Source organism: Schistocerca americana, chromosome 6 (genome assembly GCF_021461395.2).
Source record: "Schistocerca americana isolate TAMUIC-IGC-003095 chromosome 6, iqSchAmer2.1, whole genome shotgun sequence".
Taxonomy (NCBI): Eukaryota; Metazoa; Arthropoda; class Insecta; order Orthoptera; family Acrididae; genus Schistocerca; species Schistocerca americana.
Genome location: NC_060124.1, coordinates 583,639,488 through 583,663,416, shown reverse-complemented (window position 1 = coordinate 583,663,416; position 23,929 = coordinate 583,639,488). Strand labels below are relative to the sequence as shown.

Here is a 23,929-nt window from a genome sequence, read left to right as displayed (position 1 = left end):
CTGGAATATTCTGTAGCTGTATGTCTACCATACATGTTCTGGCAGGAGGCAGTTCGCTGTGCACTCTTGTATGTGCAAGTGCTGAATAAACCTCTGTTAAGTGAAGCTAGTGTTCATCATTCATCTTCTTACACCTCCCACTATGTGACATTATTCTGGTGGAGGCACTGGGCATTGGAACTTGGGATACCATACGTTATCGACGACACAGTGGCTCCCATCATGCCACGACAGAGCCGCCGTTAACGTGGCGAGAAACCTGAGTTCAAGCCATATTCAGCAGATCGCAATCTATCAGAAACAGAAAAAAAAGAAGACATCATGATGACAGCAACTGTGTGCCACCACATGAGACATCTTTCTGGGTCCTCTGGTGGTGATGGCCAAGATACAAAGAAGTGGCTGAAGATATGTCAGCGTATAGCCAAATTTAACAAATGGGATGACACTGTGTGTTTGGCTAACATATTTTTCTACTTAGAGGGCACTGCCGAGTAATGGTATGAGAACAACGAGGAGAAGTTAAGAAGCTGGGAAGTATTCCAGGTGGAACTGTACAAGTATTTCAGCAACGCACAATGACAGAAGTGCAAGGCTGAAAATGAATTTAAGTGCAGGGCACAGCATCCAGGAGAAATGACAGCATCCTACATTCAAGTCATCTTGGAGCTGTGTGAAACAGTGGATCCTTGAATGAAGAAGGAAGATAAGGTTGCATATCTCATGAAGGATGTTGCTGAGGGCCCTGCTCCTGAAGGAGGTTTCGACAGCAGACAACTTCATAAAATGGTGCCAGTATATCGAGACAATGCATTAAAAAAGAATTACATGCAAGAAGTTTGAACGGCTTCCAAATGTCATCACAGTGTCTGTGACGGAGGAAGAAACTGATTTCAAAAGTGTTCTTCATCAGATAGTGAGAGAGGAAGTTCAGAAGGCACTTGGATCGCATGGCGAGCCAAAAACCAAGACGCTCCATGAGGTCATAAGGGAGGAACTGGAACAGACATTGAACCCAATTTCTCGTCCTTCATTTCCCTTCAAAACAGTAAAAAAGTCGAGATCCAGGCGAAGTTACACTCCTACAATGCCGCATGAGGAACCTGTTGGGTAACCAAGGAAGACTGATGTCTGGAGAACCCAGGATAACCAACCAGTATGTTTCCACTGCGGACGACTGGGACATGAGGTGCGCTATTGCCAAGAAAGGCAACGGATATTTGATGATGCCTGCACAAGAAAACAACAGAGAGACATTAGCCGACACCATCTCTGGGACGACGAAGATGAACAAGAAGATGTGGGTGCAGGACGACATAGGACACCTTCACCGCAAGATAGCCACTGGAGAGGACTCTCCCCATCACGTCGATCAAGGTCTCCATTGCCATTTAGAAGCTCCAGCCGATCACCTTCCTTGGAGGTGAGACCATCGAAGAGAAAAATCCTCCGCCGTCGATCACTACATAAATGGTAGGAAATTACGTCGATATCCTCATGTATGGCCGACCAGTCCAAGCTCTTGTGGACTCTGGAGCATCATATTCAGTCATTTCGCAGAAGTACCATCGCCAGTTGTAGAAAACTGTATTTGTCGACAGCAAAACATCTCTGATGAGGGTGGCTAATGGGAAGTATGTAAAACCTACAGGAAGATGTGTCATTTGTGTGGGTATAAGTGGCCATACACAGCCCTTAGAATTCATCATCTTACAAGAGTGTAATCATGTCGTTCTTGGATGGGACTGTTTGAAAGTTAGCTTCTCAAGCAATTATAGATTGTGGTCGCTCGAAGATTATGCTAGACGAGATGAAATACTGTGGACAGGAAGATGCGCATCCGCGTGTGTGGAGACTATGTGTGCTGGATGAAGTGATCATTACTGCAGTCAGCGCTAGAAAGGTAGCTGTCATGTGTCATGCCACGCATCAACCCATGGATCTTGTAGTGGAATGTAAGAGAAGCATACCACTGACCGACTGCCCGCATCTCGTGGTCGTGCGGTAGCGTTCTCGCTTCCCGCGCCCGGGTTCCCGGGTTCGATTCCCGGCGGGGTCAGGGATTTTCTCTGCCTCGTGATGGCTGGGTGTTGTGTGCTGTCCTTAGGTTAGTTAGGTTTAAGTAGTTCTAAGTTCTAGGGGACTGATGACCATAGCTGTTAAGTCCCATAGTGCTCAGAGCCATTTGAACCATACCACTGAAGAATAACTTGGTCATCCCAGCCTCCGTCATCTCATTTCAGAATGGATTCGGTGAATTGTGGATAGTTAACTGTTGCTGAGAACCGCAGAGTCTTCCAAGATGCATGAGCATAGCAAATGCTGAGCCATTAATTGCAGAACAGCTGAGCATCATAGAAACCTCCCATGCCATGTCTGTGGGCACAATTAGTGCTACCATTAGGAGACAAGATCTTCTAGCTCGTCTATCACCAGATCTCATTTAGGAACAACAGAAGAAGCTGCTTGCCATTCTTCAAGAATTCTCTGAATGCTTCAATCCACAGGTGAAGAGCAAATTAGACAAATCGATGGTGAAGCACCGGATTAGCACTGGAGCCCATCAACCAATAAGCCAGAGAGCATACCATGTGTCAGCAACAGAACGTCGAATAATTCACGACGAGGTAGCGAAAATGATGAAAAATGACATCATTCAGCCTTCGCAGAACCCATGGTCGTCACCACTGGTTCTCTTCAGGAAGAAAGATGGCTGTTGGGCTTTTGTGTTGATTACAGGAAGCTTAACAAGATAACTAAAAAGGACGTTTACCCTCTTCCATGAATTGACGATACCCTAGATTGTCTGAAGGGGGCTAAGTTTTTCTCAAGCATGGACATGTACTCAGGATACTGGCAAATCAAAGTAGATGAGGCTGATCATGAGAAAACTGCATTCATCACCCTGAGGGCGTGTATGAGTTTAAGGTAATGCCATTTGGTTTGTGTAATGCACCAGCAACTTTTGAACGAATGGCAGATAATCTTCTAAGGCACCTGAAGTGGTTGGTGTGTCTTTGTTATTTAGATGACATTATAGTGTTCTCAGAGACATTTTATGAACACATAAAAAGACTGAGGGTCGTTCTTAAGTGTCTCCAACAAGCCAGACTGAAACTTAAACCAAGAAAGTGTCTCTTTGGAGCAAAAGAAATCAAAATACTTGGGCACCTTGTGTCAAATGAAGGTGTGCAGCCAGACCCAGAAAAGGTGAGAGCTATAACAGAATTTCCTATTCCTAAAAGTATTAGAGATGTGAGAAGCTTCCTCGGATTGTGTTCTAATTACCGTCGTTTTATCAAAGAAAAAGCCAGGCCACTCCAAGAGTTGTTAAAAGCCGATGCTAAATTTATCTGGGGTGGTGCTCAGCAAGATTCTTTCGATGTGCTGGGAAAAGCTCTGACGACTGACCCTGTACTTGGTCTGTATGATGAGAGAGCTCCTACAGAACTACACACAGATGCCAATGGGTATGGGATCGGTGCTGTTCTGGTGCAAATTTCGGATGGAAAAGAGAAGGTTATAGCCTATGCTTCTAGGGCACTTACAAAAGCCGAGAGAAACTACTCAACTACAGAAAGAGAATGTCTTGCTGTGATCTGGGCCATCTGCATATAAGACAGTATCTCTGTGGAAGACCATTCACAGTTGTTACAGACTATCATTCACTTTGTTGGTTGACAGGTCTTAAGGATCCAACAGGATGACTCACCAGGTGGGCACTACGTCTTCAAGAGAATGACATTACCATAGTGTAAAAAAGTGGGAGAAAACACCAAGATGCTGACTGTCTCTCAAGAAACCCTGTGCAAGACCATCAAGACTTTGATGAAGATAGTGACTGTCTCACTGCACTCCAGGATCTCTCTGCTGAGCAGAAGAAGGATGCCAAGGTATCTCAAATTATGCTTGCCTTAAATCGGTCAGAGCATCTGAAAGGACAATTTAAGGTAGTTAATGGATTACTTTGCATTAGGAAAGAGGTGGCTACCAGTGATTCCTAAACAAATGCACTTAGATGTTCTACAGAAATTCCATGACACATCTGAGGCTGGACATTTAGGATTTATTAAGACATACGATAGGATCTGCAAGAGATTTTTCTGGCCAGTTCATGCAGGAGTGTTCATCATTATGTGTCGCACTGTCGAGATTGCCAGAGGAGAAAGGCAGTTCCTCAGGAACCACCTGGTCGACTCATACCAATTCCACCAGCCGAAATGCCTTTCCAGCATGTTGGGATTGACCTCCTCGGATGATTTCCAATGTCTGCTATTGGATTATTGTTTTCACTGATTATCTGACACACTATGCCATTACAAAAGCTATGAAAACAGTCGAAGCATTCGAGGTAGCCAAATTCATTGTAAAAGACATTGTATTAAAATAAAGTGCCCCAAGGTCATTAATTAAGGATCAAGGGAAAGTTTTTCAATCGAATCTTGTGACAGAGATAAACCATCGGTGCAACATTACTCATCACATGATGAGTGCCTACCATCCGCAAACTAACAGGCTTACTGAATGCCTTAATAAGACCTTGGCTTACATGCTATCAATGTTTGTCAATGCTGAGCAGAGAAACTGGGATGAGGTGCTACCTTTTGTGACGTTTGCCTACAACACCACAGGATTTACGCCATTTTTCCCGGTGCATGGGTGTGAGGCGATGACGATGATGAACACTGTGTTTCCGTTACACCCTGATGACATGGACAACGACTACATCGGCTAGGTGTTAACCAGAGCTGAGGAAGCTTGGCAGTTAGCTCGACTCCGCTCGCTGCAGGTTCAAGAAAACAATTGCCGAAGGTATGATGCGAGCCACCACCTTGTTGTCTACCAGCCTGGTGATCTCGTCTGGACCTTCACTCCTGTTCAAAAGGTTGGTCTCTCTGAGAATCTCCTCAGGTGCTTCTCTGGAGCTTATAAGTTTGTAAGACAGTTGTCTGATGTTACTTATGAAGTTGAAGATTTCAACCCCGACACAAGATGACGAAAGATCAGAGATATGGTCCACGTCCTTCGAATGGAGCCCTATAAGGATCCTGCAACCCGGCGTAAATTTGAAGCTCCAGTGACAGGCAACAAGCGGAAAGGTACCAAAGAATGTAGTGGCAAGGGAAGTTCTAAGAAGATCACTGCCAGGGCGAACATCAGTCATTGGGAGTTGGAGGACCTATGACTCGTTCCTGGACTACGAGGACGTAACACCGAGATGCTGTTCTCTTAACGAGGGAGCAATGTCGCAGAAGAAGCCGAGTAGTGCAGTCACCATAGTGTAGTGGTTATGATACTAGATTGTTGCATAGAGGATCGTGAGTTGAAAACTAACCTAAACTGAAACATTTTAATTTCTATATTCGGTTCGAATACATTCTAGAAGTATCCACAGACGGCAAGAGTCATTGTACTGGAATGTTCTGTAGCTGTATACAGGGTGGTCCATTGATCGTGACTGGGCCAAATATCTCACGAAATAAGCATCAAACAAAAAAACTACAAAGAACGAAACTTGTCTTGCTTAATGGGGGAAACCAGATGGGGCTATGGTTGGTCCGCTAGATGGCGTCAAACGGATATCAACTGTGTTTTTTAAAATAGGAAACCCCATTTTTTATTACGTATTCGTGTAGTACATAAAGAAATATGAATGTTTTAGTTGGGCCACTTTTTTTGCTTTGTGATAGATGGCGTTGCATTGGTCACAAATGTATAAGTACGTGGTATCACATAAAATTCCGCCAGTGCAGACGGTATTTACTTCATGATACATTACCCGTATTAAAATGGACCATTTACCAACTGCGGAAAAGGACAATATCGTGTAGATGTATGGCTATTGTGACCAAAATGCCCTGCAGGCATGTGCTATGTATGCTGCTCGGTATCCTGGATGACATCATCCAAGTGTCTGGACAGTTCGCTGGACAGTTACGTTATTTAAGGAAACAGGAAGTGTTCAGCTACATGTAAAACATCAACCACAACCTGCAACAAATGATGATGCCCAAGTAGGTGTTTTAGCTGCTGTCGCAGGCTAATCCGCACATCAGTAGCAGACAAATTGCGTGAGAATCAGGAATCTCAGAAACGTCAGTGTTGAGAATGCTACATCCATCAACATCGATTGCACCTGTACCATATTTCTATGCACCAGGAATTGCATGGCAATGACTTTGAACATCATGTACAATTCTGCCACTGGGCACAAGGGATGATGACAGATTTTTTGCGTGCGTTCTATTTAGCGACGAAGCGTCATTCACCAATAGCGGTAATGTAAACCGGCATAATATGCACTATTGGGCAACGGAAAATCCATGATGGCTGTGAAAAGTGGAGCATCAGTGACCTTGGTGGGTTAATGTATGATGTGGCATTATGGGAGGAAGGATAATTGGCCCCCATTTTATCGATGGCAATCTAAACAGTGCAATGTATGCTGATTTCCTATGTAATGTTCTACCGATGTTACTACAAGATTTTTCACTGCATGACAGAATGGCGATGTACTTCCAACACTATGGATGTCTGGCACATAGCTCGTGTGAGGTTGAAGCGGTATTGAATAGCATATTTCATGACAGGTTGATTGGTCGTCGAAGCACCATATCATGGCCCACACATTCACCAGATCTGACGTCCCCGGATTTCTTTCTGTGGGGAAAGTTGAAGGATATTTGCTATTGCGATCCACTGACAACACCTGACAACAAGTGTCAGTGCATTGTCAATGCATGTGCGAACATTACGGAATGCAAACTACTCGCTGTTGAGAGGAATGTCGTTTCACATATTGCCAAATGCACTGAGGTTGACAGACATTGTTTTGGGCATTTATTGCATCAATGTGGTATTTACAGATAATCACGCTGTAACAGCATGTGTTTTCAGAAATGATAAGTTCACAAAGGTACATGTATCACATTTGAACAACTGAAATAAAATGTTCAAACATATCTATGTTCTGTATTTTAATTTAAAGAACCTACCTGTTACCAATTGTGAGCCATATGTTTGTGACTCTTACAGCACCATCTATCACAAAGTGAAAAAAAAAAAAAATGGTCCAACTAAAACATTCATATTTCTTTATGTACTACATGAATATGTAACAAAAAATGGGGGTTCCTATTTAAAAAACGCAGTTGATATCCGTTTGACCTATGGGAGCACCATATAGCAGGCCAACCATAGCTCCACCTGGTTTCCCCCTTCAAGCTAGACAAGTTTCGTTCTTTGTAGTTTTTTCATTTGACGCTTATCTCGTGAGATATTTGGCCCAGTCACGATCAATGGACCACCTGGTATATACCGTATGTGTTCTTACCGGAGGCAGTTTGCTCCATTCTCTTGTATGTGCAAGTGCTGAATAAACCTTCATTAAGTGAAGCTAGTGTTTGTCATTCATCTACTTACACCTTCCTCTAACTGAAAATATTAAATACCAATCTCTATACAAAGAAAACATAAATAAGTTCACAAACAATCTTATTGAGAAAAGTTGGACCAAAATATTTGATAAAAACAATGGAAAAAGTGCTAGAATCTTTATAACTAAGTATTGTGAATACGTCAATGATGCTTTCCACTACAAAAACAACTGTGTCTCTAGTAAAACAAATAACAACAACTGGATAAGTTGGGGCATTATGGTATCAAGTAGTAGGTTCAAAGAGTTGCATAGACTAGTTAAATGCAAAACAGAGGCTCAAATATCATTATGTATTATACTAGGTATAAGAAAATATAACACAAAGTCATAAAATGTGCTTAGAAAAAGGCTATTGAGAAGGCTATCAGCCTTTCAGAAAACAAGGCAAGGACAGCATGGCAAATCTTAAATGGAGAAATGGGTCATAAAAGGAATAAAAAGAACTGGCCCAAAGAAATAAGCTGGAATAACACCTTAATAAAAAGCCCTAAATCAGTAGTGAATGTCTTCAATAACTACAATAACTACTTTATAAATATCTGCAAACATACGACAGACATATCACAATCTCAGCAACTAGTGCTTTAAATGGGTTAAAGCTGAAATAACAGCCGTTAAGTAGTTCGATTTACTTGTTTCCTACCAGTAAAGGAGAAGTAATTAGAGTTATAAAGAACTTGGAAAACACTAAGATACAGGATGTTTATGGGATATTAAATACGCTTGTTAAACTGTCTTCTGCCTTTACAGCTAAACCTCTGGCCAAAGTATTTAATGGTAGAGAGGGTGTTTCCAGAAAGCCTTAAAACTGCAAGGTTAATACCTTTATTCAGAAACAGTGATGCAAGAGAACCAGAAAATTACAGACCTGTGAATATTTTACCAACATTAGCAAAAATCTTTGAATGCATTGTGTACAACAGGTTGATGAAAGTCAACATGGTTACTAGAAAAATAAGTCCACCGCTACTGCTGCACAAGATTTCACTATGTGCTAGATGCTTTTGACAAGGAAGAAACTACAATAGGGATCTTTTGTGACCTATCTAAAGCATTTGACCATGTAAATCACAAATTACTTCTGGAGAAAGAATTATATGGGATCAGTGGTACTGTGTTGGACTTGTTGAGATCCTATTTGACAAACAGGTATCAGAAAGTGGAAACAGATGAAAAAGTGAATAAATTTTACTTGGATACAAAGAAAATTATACACGATGTACCACAAGGAAGCGTGCTTGGGCCATTACTCTTGTTGATTTATGTAAATGATCTTCCCAGTGGTATCCAAAATAAAATCATCCTTTTTGTTGATGATACCAACATTGTGATAAAGGGTGAAAATATAGAAGAATGTGCTCTAAACACTCAAGGGATTCTTCGTTATCTTGATAAATGGCTTTACAGTGATAGATTAGAACCAAATTACAAAAAAAAAAAATCAATTTTATCTGTTTTAAAAATAGCAAGACCAAACAAAATTTGTTAGAATTTAAAATTAATGGCAACAGACTTGAGCAAGTGAAAAGTGCAAAATTTTTGGGTCCCTGCATAGTTGACAAAATGACATGGTCAGAGCACATCCGTATTGTACGTCATCAGCTCAACTTGGTTTGTTTTGCTATCAGGAAGTTAAGTTAAATTGTCAACATGGAAACCCTGATAAAATATTACTATGCACTATTTTATTCCATTATGTCCTTTGGCATTTAACTCTGGAGGAGCGCATTAAATGTGAATAAGATCCTTATTATACAGAAAAAGGCCATCTGCATAATGACAAGGCAAAAGAGGTGTACTACTTGTAGACCAAAATTCAAAGAACTGAACAGCCTAACAGCAGTAAATGTCTACATCTACAAAATGCTAACATTCACCAAATAACTCAGTAATCTCTAACAAAAAAAATCAGCAGTTACACCAATATGAAACCAAGAATTGCTAGAAATTAAGAGTAATTCAGCACTGAACCAGCTGATATGAGAAAGGGGTTACATACATGGGAATGCACCTATACAACTATCTTCCAGATGTCAAAATAGTGGAAGCAAGATAAACTTGTCCATAGCTCAGCAAAAGTTAAGTTTTGACTGAGTAACATCAGTAATTTAACATATATGAAATCAAAGAGTTGGCAGTTTTTGTTAAAGCCTCAAAGGCAGATGAAATCAGCGCAGTGACAGTTTTTGTTCAAGCATCAAAGGTGGTATTGACCAACTTGCAACACCATAGGTACAGCCAGTGTGAACAACAATCATATCACACAGCCACCATGTGCCAAAAAATGATACAAATTTAAACCTTAGTAAATAATGATGATAGAATCGGTAATAGTTTAAAGTTTTTCGTTCGAGTGCTACACACAAAAATACAGGAATGTATGGGAGAATAAACCTGAATTTAAGGGATGGCTGACACCAGTTCCTTGGAATAATATTAAAGGCATGTGTTGCTACTACCAAACTGAATTTTATGCTAAACTGAGCAATAAAATAAAATTTTAAAAAAACCACCCTGAAACCATGAAACACAACATGAGACTTGCCATAAAATCTGCACAGAAGACCTTGCCACTAACATTGTTCAGTTTTGACTGTGGAACATCTGGGAGAATTGCGTGAAAATATATTTTCTGACTCTAAATCCACCACAGACTTACAATTACATCGAACAAAGTGTTCAAACATAATAAGTGAAGTGTTGGGTCCACACTTCATGGAAGTACTGCGAGCTGACATCAGTAATGAAAAATTAAGTCTGCTGATGAACGAAGCCAGTGAAATAAGTATTTTAAATCATCTAGGAATTGCAATAAGATATTAATAGTGAATCACAAAAATAATTGTGTCAACATTTTTATTGCTTACTCCCATCAAAAAAGCTGATGCAAAATATCTGACCAACCACCTGGAAATTGAAAATTTGATTGGAATAGGCACAGACAACACATTAGTTCTGATAGGAATGAATAGGTGGTTGAATGGGTAAAATGTTCAACCATGTAAATACTAAGTGCAGTCCTTGGATGTGGTGAAATCTCGAAGAAAGATGTCAAAAAATCTACACCTAAAACCACTGTACACTTTAAATGAGTTTGTTGACACTGAAGCAGCAAATTGGACACCCTAAGCAATGCACTGCCATACCAAATGACATTAAGTATGCTGTACTTATGTGAAGTTTATCCAGTCTCAACTTGCTAATGACATAACTATGGTAATAAATTGAAGTAAATGGTTGCAGGCACAACATCGCTGCTACAGCCTACAGAAATTAGTTCATAGACATCAGCCACTGGTGGCATCGTGTATACGAAGGGAGTTAACCCCATCAAAGTCAGTTAAGGCCTGAAGATGGTGTACTGAAGCACCGAAACTGAGTAGCTATATAATAAATAACATTGGAAGAATAGCTGCAGGTGTCTCATTCTATTACATGGCCGAAGACCCTCTGACCTTCAATCAGAAGAATGGACATAAAAAAGAAGTGAATAATGGGCTACACAGAATTTTAAAAACAGATTGTGGACTGCCAAATCTCACACATGTGTGTTGTGTATGTCATTATTTACAACTGGCAGTTAGTCACACTTCAGAAAACACTGTACCCCAAAACATAGAATACATGGTAAGAGAAACCTACAACCGGTCTTGTGTATCTTCAAGTCATCAAGACAAATACAGAAAAATATTTGAAACAGTAAATTCTTTTTTCAGGCATAGTCTTTTTGTTTTTCAAAGGCTAGCGTGTAGTGATTTAGCCCAAGTGGGTGTTATTAATCAGGTAACTGCCTTATGTTAGATTGCAGAGCTCTCATCTTATCTGGAAGTGATGTTGGCAGTGGGGGGGGGGGGGGGGGGGGGTTTGGAGGATAGAGAGAGAGAGAGAGAGAGAGAGAGAGAGAGAGAGAGAGAGAGAGGGGGGGGGGGGGAGAGGGGGAGAGGGAGAGATTTGGAGCACTATGCCAAGGTGGAAATAAATCTCATTGTTTACTTGGGAACTGAAATGTGTGGTTTTTTAAAAATAATTTGTTGGCCAGCACAGTAAGACTAAAGCAAAATGAAATGACCTGTTTGGCTGGCATCCGCCATCCTCAGATCTATTCTTGTAGATCTAAAGATGGCTGATGTGGCCTTAACTGGTAATTTTGTTTGAAATGTGTGTGAGTGTGCCAAATAGTGAATTATTAAAAAAAAGTACAATCAACTGCTATGCATCTTCAGCTCAACTGAAATGTCATTTTTTTTTTTCCTGTATGTTTTCTGTTACTTTTTCTTGTAAAGCATAGTACTAAGAATTTTTTCTGGGGGTTTGAGAACATTGGAAACAATGAGCTGGATTGTTAAGAGGAGGCATTTTGCAGTGTATAATTTCCTTACAGTTAGTTGGCATTTGAAGTCTCAGTGCAATCAATACAGCGAATAAAATCAGCGGTGTTGCATTTTTTATTATTGTCTCTCATTTTTCTATTAAGGATGGTGCCTCTTATTTAAACTAGTCAAACTATTTAATGAATTCAGTAGTGGAGGAGGTGGATCTAGGTATATCTGTGTCAGCCATGAAGAAAATGCATTGCATAAGAGAATTGTGTGCATTGCACATCACAGACACAAACACTTCCTCTTTGAATGCATAGAAGTAAAGAACTCAAAAAAGTTGAAGACTCCATTACACATTATAGTTTATAACTTTAGTGCCTTCACCAGGCACACATCACTATTGTGCAACAAAAAACATGAAAGGTGCACTGTCTGAACTCAAATTTTCCCCACCATCTCCAGAGTGGCAGTAGGAGTCTGCTTTGTCCCCTCCACTACAGAAAAATTTCATCAAGAGCACCCAGATGTGTGGCTACAAGTACATAAAATAATGAACTATCTTTACATTACACTGGAGTATGAAAACATGGAAAATTATACCACAATTTGTTTGTCTCATTGGATGAGTACTGTTTCAGTAACTTAAATATCCTGGTTCCCCAACCTCATTGGAAACTAAACATATCAAGTGACAAATCAGCTTATCTGGGCTATGTGTTGTTGCATGTCTCTGGCTGTATTCATTTTGGTTTTAGATCAACGGGAAAATAGGTCAGTCATAGCCAAACACTCTGTGCTAATAACAAAATAGGACCTATGTTTTTGAACTTCTTACAGAAGTGTGTAAATTTCTGGTGCTTAAATCTCAGCATTATGCTTGAGTACGAAAACTTTATGATTTTTCTATATATAATGAGCAATTAAGCAACCGTTCCTTGTAAATATTGTGTCGTATTTTCACAGATATACCAGTGATACCAGACCTGGATGACATACAAGATGAAGACTTGACAACACAGATTGCCAGTACTCCATCGTAAGTGCTATACTTGGAATGTTATGATTGGTTGTGCAGCTAATTGTGTAGTTACCAAAGATATGATTCTTTTCCCCCCCAGGGTCAATCTGAATAAAGTAGCAGCATATAAGGAGCTTGACTCCGATCTATTCAAACATTCAGCATTTGGGACTCTTGATAACATTAATTTACAGCTCCTTACAAAAAGCCTTAGACCAGAAAATGATGTAAAAGAGGTAAGTTAAGATTTTGTGTTTCAAAAACTTCTTGTTCATATCTGTTATACTACCAAATAAAATACCTGTTTGTATTCATTACACTACCAGATAAAATATTAAGCCAGAGTCTTCTTTGTAACTGTCAAATATTACTGAGTTTGTAGGTGCCTCAGTTAATACAGTTGCATTGTTTTTGTAGTTTTTATCCAGACCTGTGAGAAAATATCTTTTCTCTCCATGTTAGCATACTCATTCTCTCCCAGGTGGCATTTTGTACCACTGAGTTGCTTAGGTATTGTGTGCTGTGGGATATTATTAAAATTTTTATAATCTGCTGTTCCTTTTTCTCTCTTGGCCATGCATCTAATTGTTTTATGGTTCACTTCACAATTGTTTTCTTTCCTCTGTTCCTTTTCCTTTTCTTGGTTTGCTTTTTTGTTCCAAAGAAAAAACTCCACACCCTCAAAACTACATTTATAATAGTATGTGCTATATCAGATAACTTTTAATTAATGTAAGTTTTTGCCTTCATATTGTTGAATATTGTGAATTTTTCTCAGAGTTGCAAATGCTATTAGATTGGTTTGGCTCTTAAGTGTAGTCATTATTTCACTTTTAAAACCATATGTTCCACATTATTCTGACATATACACATGTAGTTTCTTCTAGAGGAAGAGGACAACCGCAAATTCCCATTGCCTGAGAAAATTCAATATACAGTAACTGGCTGCCAGTACTCAACTTCAGGAGACAGTATTCCAAGTGCAATTGATGGAAAACAATCAAAACAAGGAAAAATGCTACCATGCTTTCAGAGCTGTTTGTTTCTCCCTAAAGGAAGAAACAAGGACAAAAAGTGAAATAACTGATGTAAAGTTATTCTATCTTTTGCCACTGAATAAAGTTTTATTTGGAGTAGACAGGTTTCATTTTCTTTAAAGCGCTTTCAGTGCTTACTAAATTGGATCCATCATCATCAAACTAGCTCATGATGTAGCCTTTGTGAGAACATATTATTTCTTTTACAAATTCTGTGGTCAAATCTGCTTATCACTGAAATGCTTTAAAAACAGCAAAACAGGTGAGATCCAAATAAGACTTTGTACAGTTGCAAAAGACTGAATAACTCCCACATTGATTGTAAGACTGTAACTGCAGAAGACAAACCTCAGAAACAGAAAGACTATATGTATAGGGAAAAAAAGATTGCTAAACACAAAAAATAGATAACTGAATGTAAAAATGTTTTATACTTGTAATTTTGCTGTCTCTTGAAGGCTATTACTGGCCAGTTTGTAGTTTTACAGTTTTTTGAAGTTAATTTTCCTCTTTATATAAATCCAGTTTAAAGTTTCACACTGTCTTCTTGGAATGTCTTTCCACAAAACTGATAGTATGAAGAAAAAGTAGTGTCGATTATTCTGAAAGAAGAGATTGGGAATCTTTTACAATTACACAGGGTGTTTCACAACTCCTATTACAGGCATTTGTGGCTTGTAGAGGGGACTTAGTAGATAAAGTTTTGATAAGCAGCCTATGTCCAGGAATGTACTATTTGGTTGTAAAATAAATTTGAAGATCAGACCACTTCATAGTACACACACAGCAGAACTCTGACTAGTGTGCTCCACATGAGCTGCTGCAACTGGCTATCCTGCTATGCAGTGCACAAGGTGTATCTGCAAAGCACACTTTTGTAATCCCCACTCACAAAGCCCGGTGTGGAACTGCAGAGCACCACAGTTGACTATCCTAGTTGTGAATGTACAGCTGGCCAGAGTGGCCGAGCGGTTCTAGGTGCTACAGTCTGGAACCGCGCGACAGCTACGGTCACATGTTCGAATCCTGCCTCAGGCATGGATGTGTGTGATGTCCTTCGGTTAGTTAGGTTTAAGTAGCTCTAAAATCTAGGGGACGGATGACCCCAGAAGTTAAGTCCCATAGTGCTCAGAGCCATTTGAACCATTTTGTGAATGTACCAGTTTCTTAAAGCCATTGTTGTAATGGTACAAGATGGACTGAGCCACTCCGGAAAACTTTTGTGGTGTGCAGCTCTATCATTACATAGTGATCCAATTTTCAAACTTATTTTTAAACCAGAATGGCACATTTCTGGATCTGGACTCTTTATCAGTACTTTATGTAGTAAGTCTCCTCTACAACCACTAGAAGGTTGTAATAGGAATTGTGAAACGTCCTGTATAATTTTGGAAGTACGTTTCTGCCTTAAGCAAACACAAGTTGTTATCATTAAGACATGCTTCGGTGAAATTGCAACACTGTTAGGGGGTCCTATACAATTATTTCATTAAAAATAGGGGTGCTATGTTGAAGATACAGATTGTCACACCCATCAAACATTCGTTATCACGAAAAAGAAAACTGGCGTTCTACGGGTTGGAGTGTGGAATATCAGATCCCTTAACCGGGCAGGTAGATTAGAAAATTTGAAAAGGGAAATGGATAGGTTAAAGTTAGATATAGTGGGAATTAGTGAAGTTCGGTGGCAGGAGGAACAAGACTTTTGGTCAGGCGATTACAGGTTTATAAATACAAAATCAAATAGGGGTAATGCAGGAGTAGGTTTAATAATGAATAAAAAATAGGAGTGCGGGTTAGCTACTACAAACAGCATAGTGAACGCATTATTGTGGCCAAGATAGACACGAAGCCCATACCTACTACAGTAGTACAAGTTTATATGCCAACTAGCTCTGCAGATGATGAAGAAATTGAAGAAATGTATGATGAGATAAAAGAAATTATTCAGATAGTGAAGGGAGACGAAAATTTAATAGTCATGGGTGACTGGAATTCGAGAGTAGGAAAAGGGAGAGAAGGAAACATAGTAGGTGAATATGGATTGGGGGGAAGAAATGAAAGAGGAAGCCACCTGGTAGAGTTTTGCACAGAGCATAACTTAATCAGAGCTAACACTTGGTTCAAGAATCATGAAAGAAGGTTGTATACATGGAAGAATCCTGGAGATACTAAAAGGTATCAGATAGATTATATAATGGTAAGACAGAGATTTAGGAACCAGGTTTTAAATTGTAAGACATTTCCAGGGGCAGCTGTGGACTCTCACCACAATTTATTGGTTATGAACTGTAGATTAAAACTGAAGAAACTGCAAAAAGGTGGGAATTTAAGGAGATGGGACCTGGATAAACTGAAAGAACCAGAGGTTGTACAGAGTTTCAGGGAGAGCATAAGGGAACAATTGACAGGAATGGGGGAAAGAAGTACAGTAGAAGAAGAATGGGTAGCTCTGAGGAATGAAGTAGTGAAGGCAGCAGAGGATCAAGTAGGTAAAAAGACGAGGGCTAGTAGAACTCCTTGGGTAACAGAAGAAATATTGAACTTAATTGACGAAAGGAGAAAATATAAAAATGCAGTAAATGAAGCTGGCAAAAAGGAATACAGATGTCTCAAAAATGAGATCGACAGGAAGTGCAAAATGGCTAAGCAGGTATGGCTAGAGGACAAATGTAAGGATGTAGAGGCTTCTCTCACTAGGGGTAAGATAGATACTGCCTACAGGAAAATTAAAGAGACCTTTGGAGAAAAGAGAACCACTTGTATGAATATCAAGAGCTCAGATGGAAACCCAGTTCTAAGCAAAGAAGGGAAAGCAGAAAGGTGGAAGGAGTACATAGAGGGTCTATACAAGGGCGATGTACTTGAGGACAATATTATGGAAATGGAAGAGGATGTAGATGAAGATCAAATGGGAGATACGATACTGTGTGAAGAGTTTGACAGAGCACTGAAAGACCTGAGTCGAAACAAGGCTCTGGGAGTAGACAACATTCCATTAGAACTACTGACGGCCTTGGGAGAGCCAGTCCTGACAAAACTCTATCATCTGGTGAGCAAGATGTGTGAAACAGGCGAAATACCCTCAGACTTCAAAAAGAATATAATAATTCCAATCCCAAAGAAAGCAGGTGTTGGGTGATGCTGAGGGAATTAGATTAGGAAATGAGACACTTAAAGTGGTAAAGGAGTTTTGCTATTTGGGGAGCAAAATAACTGATGATGGTCGAAGTAGAGAGGATATAAAATGTAGATTGGCAATGGCAAGTAAAGCGTTTCTAAAGAAGAGAAATTTGTTAACATCGAGTATAGATTTAAGTGTCAGGAAGTCGTTTCTGAAAGTATTTGTATGGAGTGTAGCTATGTATGGAAGTGAAACATGGACGATAAATAGTTTGGACAAGAAGAGAATAGAAGCTTTCAAAATGTGGTGCTACAGAAGAATGCTGAAGATTAGATGGGTAGATCACATAACTAATGATGAAGTATTGAATAGAATTGGGGAAAAGAGGAGTGTGTGGCACAACTTGATAAAAAGAGGGACAGCTTAGAAGGACATGTTCTGAGGCATTAAGGGATCACAAATTTAGCATTGGAGGGCAGCGTGGAGGGTAAAAATCATAGAGGGAGACCAAGAGATGAATACACTAAGCAGATTCAGAAGGATGTAGGTTTCAGTAAGTACTGGGAGATGAAGAAACTTGCACAGGATAGGGTAGCATGGAGAGCTGCATCAAACCAGTCTCAGGACTGAAGACCACAGCAACAACATCAAACATCTGATGTAGTAGGCACTTTCAGTGGTGGTGGTCAGTGACTGTGTGTTGACACAGAGGTCCCATCTTTAACTGCTAGTGATCACTTTAGATATATGCGATGTGAAAAATGGAATCCACTCAACCTCTCGGGATCAAATGAGAAGTTCCTTAAAACAAAAATAGCAATGAAATCAGCACACAAGTCACTGAATGTCTCACACCAGGCTGAGAGTCACATGATTTTTTCCCCATTATTAACATGTTTGAGTTCATTCGAGAAAGATTTCAATTTCATCTATAAACACAAAACATGTCATAGCACATTTCTTTATTCTTTATGCTGTTAAGTCATGTTGTATAAAGTGCACTGCTTTTCACATTTTATTCTTCAAATGATTTATCAACCTGTCCATTTCCTCTTTTCATATACATGTATGTGGTGTCTGACTTACTTACACAGCATTATTTTCGATGTGGTGCAGCATGCCTACTTGCCTTCAGAGCATCAAGAAACTCAGCAGTGCTTCCTTCACATGAAACAGATACATGAATGGCTTAGTTAAAATAATTGTGGCAAAAATGATGACTTATTCGATAGTAGTTGTTGTAAGTAGTAAAAGACAATATTTTTATGGATTTATTGACCATTTCAGATAGATGAGCCATGGAACTGGGATCTGCTGTTCACTGATATAGCATCGGAGCTTCATAGTGAATGGGAAAGTACGGAAAACAAGGCAAAGGAAGTGACCTGAATTTATAGTCACACAACTAGATTTTAAATCAGTTCAGGGTTGCATCTGTTACTGATGCATAAATACGTAATTTTTCAGAGAATAGAATGGTGCTAAATTACGGCTGGACACATTTCAAAAAGTGTGATAGTATTTAGGCTTTTCCAATGATTACTGCTCTCTCTGTTGTTCACAACTGTTACATAACAAACAATAGTTCTTAAGACCCCATTACTTTTGCTAAAGCCTACACCAACAGGAGCTTGCAAATATTTGACTTATTTGTTTACTGTTTTATTTGGAGCCATCGTTCCTCACCTACAGTCTTTTCTCCTCCTTGATTTTGAATTGACAGATAAGCTATTATCTCTATTGAGCTTTATGTAGAGTAATGTACATTCTTTTACATTTTCTGAAAAAGATATTGATTTATAGCAGGTACATCTATGTTTGAAGAGAAATACACTACTTCTCAGCAAATGTTGTTTTTCTGTATTTTTTGTTTGTAATGCATAATTTTACATACATGGGCAATGTTAGCAATGTGGAAATACACCATTATGCATGCAGACAGAGATGTTTCATATGCTATTGTGTATTTATTTATTTCATACAATAGGACAATAACTGACTTGATGGTGCATCAGTTGTTTTTATATGTAATGTAGAACTACATTAATTGCTGGGACAAGATTGTCACTTCATTGTTATTCATGATAGTCCCAACTTATATGACTATTCAAGAAAAGCATTGCATAAGTCACCTTTTAAGTGTCTTCTGTCTGGAGGTCATTTGGCAGAAAATTATGTGAAATAGCTAGTTTGTGAGTATTTCAAATGCTTCCTCTGACTGAGAATCTTGCCAACTGTGTAATACACTATGTGATTCATTTTCTTAATACTGAAGGCATGGAAGTTGCTGAAATTCATCATCAGATCAGTTGAACTGTATGCAGAAAATGTTATGAGCAATGGGACAGTACGGCACTGGCTGAGAACGTTTAAAGATGGCCATACAAATGTGCATGATGAGGAACAAAGTGGATGACCTTCAGTCATTACTGACAAATTGATGAAAAGCAGAGAGAGCAGACACTTCATGATTTTGACATTATGTGATGAGTTTCTTGAAGTGTCAAGAAATGTACCTTATGCACCTGTTGCCTAATCAGGCAGCAGATTTCTATGAGGACAGTATTCAAAAACTGGTTGTATGATATGATATTGGTGGGAATTATGTAGAAAAATAGATGAAAGTACAGGCTTTCATGAAAAATAAAATTGCTGAGAAAACTCCAGGGTAGAATGAAACACTGTAACGAAAAAGATAGTTGCTATTCACAATATAGCTGAGATGCTGAGTCGCAGAAAGGCACAACAAAAAGACTGTCAGAAAATTAGCTTTTAACTGACAAAAACACACACACACACACACACACACACACACACACACACACACACCATCCCGAAAACCAAACACTCACTCATATGATCACAGTCTCTGGCAGCTGGAGCGAGGCTGCCAGAGACTGTGGTCATGTGTTTGTGAGCTTCATTTGCGCGCGTGTGTGTGTGTGTGTGTGTGTGTTTTTATTTTGACAAAGTGGTTGTTAGCCAAGAGCTAACTTTCCGACGGTCTTTTTGTAGTGGCTTTCTGCCATTCAGAATCTGCACTATATGTTGAGTAGCAACCATCCTTTTCATTATATTGTTAATGCTAAGAAAATTTTACTTGTTTTATTTTTATTTCAAAATGGTCCTTCTTGAATGACATTCCTTGTATTATGTGTGCTCCACTGCTTTTTGGTGCACATCGAACTCATACACTTTATTAACAAATGTTTTGGCAGGTAATCACTAGAATTTTAATACTCTCACTCGTGGGGAGGGCATTTCTTTGGATTTTACACTGATACTTTGGGTCTCCTACAGCTACGATTTTCTGGGTTGGATGTAGAGTTGTTGTTGTTCTTGTTGTGGTCTTCAGTCCTGAGACTGGTTTGATGCAGCTCTCCATGCTACTCTATCCTGTGCAAGCTTCTTCATCTCCCAGTACCTACTGCAACCTACATCCTTCTGAATCTGCTTAGTGTATTGATCTCTTGGTCTCCCTCTACGATTTTTACCATCCACGCTGCCCTCCAATGCTAAATTTGTGATCCCTTGATGCCTCAAAACATGTCCTACCAACCGATCCCTTCTTCTAGTCAAGTTGTGCCACAAACTTCTCTTCTCCCCAATCCTATTCAATAACTCCTCATTAGTTACGTGATCTACCCACCTTATCTTCAGCATTCTTCTGTAGCACCACATTTCGAAAGCTTCTATTCTCTTCTTGTCCAAACTGGTTATCGTCCATGTTTCACTTCCATACATGGCTACACTCCATACAAATACTTTCAGAAACGACTACCTGACACGTAAATCTATACTCGATGTTAACAAATTTCTCTTCTTCAGAAACAATTTCCTTGCCATTGCAAGTCTACATTTTATATCCTCTCTACTTCGACCATCCTCAGTTATTTTGTTCCCTAAATAGCAAAACTCCTTTACTACTTTAAGTGTCTCATTTCCTAATCTAATCCCCTCAGCATCACCCAATTTAATTTGACTACATTCCATTATCCTCGTTTTGCTTTTGTTGATGTTCATCTTATATCCTCCTTTCAAGACACTGTCCATTCCGTTCAACTGCTCTTCCAAGTCCTTTGCTGTCTCTGACAGAATTACAATGTCATCGGCGAACCTCAAAGTTTTTACTTCTTCTCCATGAATTTTAATACCTACTCCGAATTTTTCTTTTGTTTCCTTTACTGCTTGCTCAATATACAGATTGAATAACATCGGGGAGAGGCTACAACCCTGTCTCACTCCCTTCCAAACCACTGCTTCCCTTTCATGCCCCTCGACTCTTATAACTGCCATCTGGTTTCTGTACAAATTGTAAATAGGCTTTCGCTCCCTGTATTTTACCCCTGCCACCTTCAGAATTTGAAAGAGAGTGTTCCAGTTAACGTTGTCAAAAGCTTTCTCTAAGTCTACAAATGCTAGAAACGTAGGTTTGCCTTTTCTTAATCTTTCTTCTAAGATAAGTCGTAAGGTTAGTATTGCCTCACGTGTTCCAACATATCTACGGAATCCAAACTGATCTTCCCCGAGGTCCGCTTCTACCAGTTTTTCCATTCGTCTGTAAAGAATTCGCGTTAGTATTTTGCAGCTGTGACTTATTAAACTGATAGTTCGGTAATTTTCAGATCTGTCAACACCTGCTTTCTTTGGGATTGGAATTATTATATTCTTCTTCAAGTCTTTGGGTATTTCGCCTGTCTCATGCATCTTGCTCACCAGATGGTAGAGTTTTGTAATGACTGGCTCTCCCAAGGCCATCAGTAGTTCTAATGGAATGTTGTCTACTCCTGGGGCCTTGTTTCGACTCAGGTCTTTCAGTGCTCTGTCAAACTCTTCACACAGTATCTTATCTCCCATTTCATCTTCATCTACATCCTCTTCCATTTCCATAATATTGTCCTCAAGTACATCGCCTTGTATAAACCCTCTATATACTCCTTCCACCTTTCTGCCTTCCCTTCTTTGCTTAGAACTGGGTTTCCATCTGAGCTCTTGATATTCATACAAGTGGTTCTCTTCTCTCCAAAGGTCTCTTTAATTTTCCTGTAGGCAGTATCTACACTCCTGGAAATGGAAAAAAGAACACATTGACACCGGTGTGTCAGACCCACCATACTTGCTCCGGACACTGCGAGAGGGCTGTACAAGCAATGATCACACGCACGGCACAGCGGACACACCAGGAACCGCGGTGTTGGCCGTCGAATGGCGCTAGCTGCGCAGCATTTGTGCACTGCCGCCGTCAGTGTCAGCCAGTTTGCCGTGGCATACGGAGCTCCATCGCAGTCTTTAACACTGGTAGCATGCCGCGACAGCGTGGACGTGAACCGTATGTGCAGTTGACGGACTTTGAGCGAGGGCGTATAGTGGGCATGCGGGAGGCCGGGTGGACGTACCGCCGAATTGCTCAACACGTGGGGCGTGAGGTCTCCACAGTACATCGATGTTGTCGCCAGTGGTCGGCGGAAGGTGCACGTGCCCGTCGACCTGGGACCGGACCGCAGCGACGCACGGATGCACGCCAAGACCGTAGGATCCTACGCAGTGCCGTAGGGGACCGCACCGCCACTTCCCAGCAAATTAGGGACACTGTTGCTCCTGGGGTATCGGCGAGGACCATTCGCAACCGTCTCCATGAAGCTGGGCTACGGTCCCGCACACCGTTAGCCCGTCTTCCGCTCACGCCCCAACATCGTGCAGCCCGCCTCCAGTGGTGTCGCGACAGGCGTGAATGGAGGGACGAATGGAGACGTGTCGTCTTCAGCGATGAGAGTCGCTTCTGCCTTGGTGCCAATGATGGTCGTATGCGTGTTTGGCGCCGTGCAGGTGAGCGCCACAATCAGGACTGCATACGACCGAGGCACACAGGGCCAACACCCGGCATCATGGTGTGGGGAGCGATCTCCTACACTGGCCGTACACCACTGGTGATCGGCGAGGGGACACTGAATAGTGCACGGTACATCCAAACCGTCATCGAACCTATCGTTCTACCATTCCTAGACCGGCAAGGGAACTTGCTGTTCCAACAGGACAATGCACGTCCGCATGTATCCCGTGCCACCCAACGTGCTCTAGAAGGTGTAAGTCAACTACCCTGGCCAGCAAGATCTCCGGATCTGTCCCCCATTGAGCATGTTTGGGACTGGATGCAGCGTCGTCTCACGCGGTCTGCACGTCCAGCACGAACGCTGGTCCAACTGAGGCGCCAGGTGGAAATGGCATGGCAAGCCGTTCCACAGGACTAAATCCAGCATCTCTACGATCGTCTCCATGGGAGAATATCAGCCTGCATTGCTGCGAAAGGTGGATATACACTGTACTAGTGCCGACATTGTGCATACTCTGTTGCCTGTGTCTATGTGCCTGTGGTTCTGTCAGTGTGATCATGTGATGTATCTGACCCCAGGAATGTGTCAATAAAGTTTCCCCTTCCTGGGACAATGAATTCACGGTGTTCTTATTTCAATTTCCAGGAGTGTATCTTACCCCTAGTGAGACAAGCCTCTACATCCTTACATTTGTCCTCTAGCCATCCCTGCTTAGCCATTTTGCACTTCCTGTCGATCTCATTTTTGAGACGTTTGCATTCCTTTTTGCCTGCTTCACTTACTGCATTCTTATATTTTCTCCTTTCATCAATTAAATTCAATATTTCTTCTGTTACCCAAGGATTTCTACTAGCCCTCGTCTTTTTACCTACTTGATCCTCTGCTGCCTTCACTACTTCATCCCTCAGAGCTACCCATTCTTCTTCTACTGTATTTCTTTCCCCCATTCCTGTCAATTGTTCCCTTATGCTCTCCCTGAAACTCTGTACAACCTCTGGTTCTTTCAGTTTATCCAGGTCCCATCTCCTTAAATTCCCACCTTTTTGCAGTTTCTTCAGTTTCAATCTACAGTTCATAACCAATAGATTGTGGTCAGAATCCACATCTGCCCCTGGAAATGTCTTACAATTTAAAACCTGGTTCCTAAATCTCTGTCTTACCA

At 40.5% G+C, this 23,929-nt stretch overlaps 1 protein-coding gene across 2 annotated transcripts in view; it reads left to right on the top strand.

Annotated features, from left to right (window-relative positions):
* The window catches only part of LOC124619208 (intraflagellar transport protein 43 homolog), a 117,468-nt gene extending 98,595 nt beyond the window's left edge, over positions 1-18,873 (top strand). Inside the window, exons 6-8 of one of the 2 annotated variants that reach the window (XM_047145426.1) lie at positions 12,721-12,793; positions 12,876-13,011; positions 18,224-18,873. In XM_047145426.1, the coding sequence (XP_047001382.1) occupies positions 12,721-12,793; positions 12,876-13,011; positions 18,224-18,325 (311 nt within the window). In that variant the 3' untranslated portion in view covers positions 18,326-18,873. The remainder of the gene's footprint in view (positions 1-12,720; positions 12,794-12,875; positions 13,012-18,223) is intronic. The other variant, XM_047145427.1, reaches the window with a different exon arrangement.
* Positions 18,874-23,929: the final 5,056 nt, after the last annotated feature.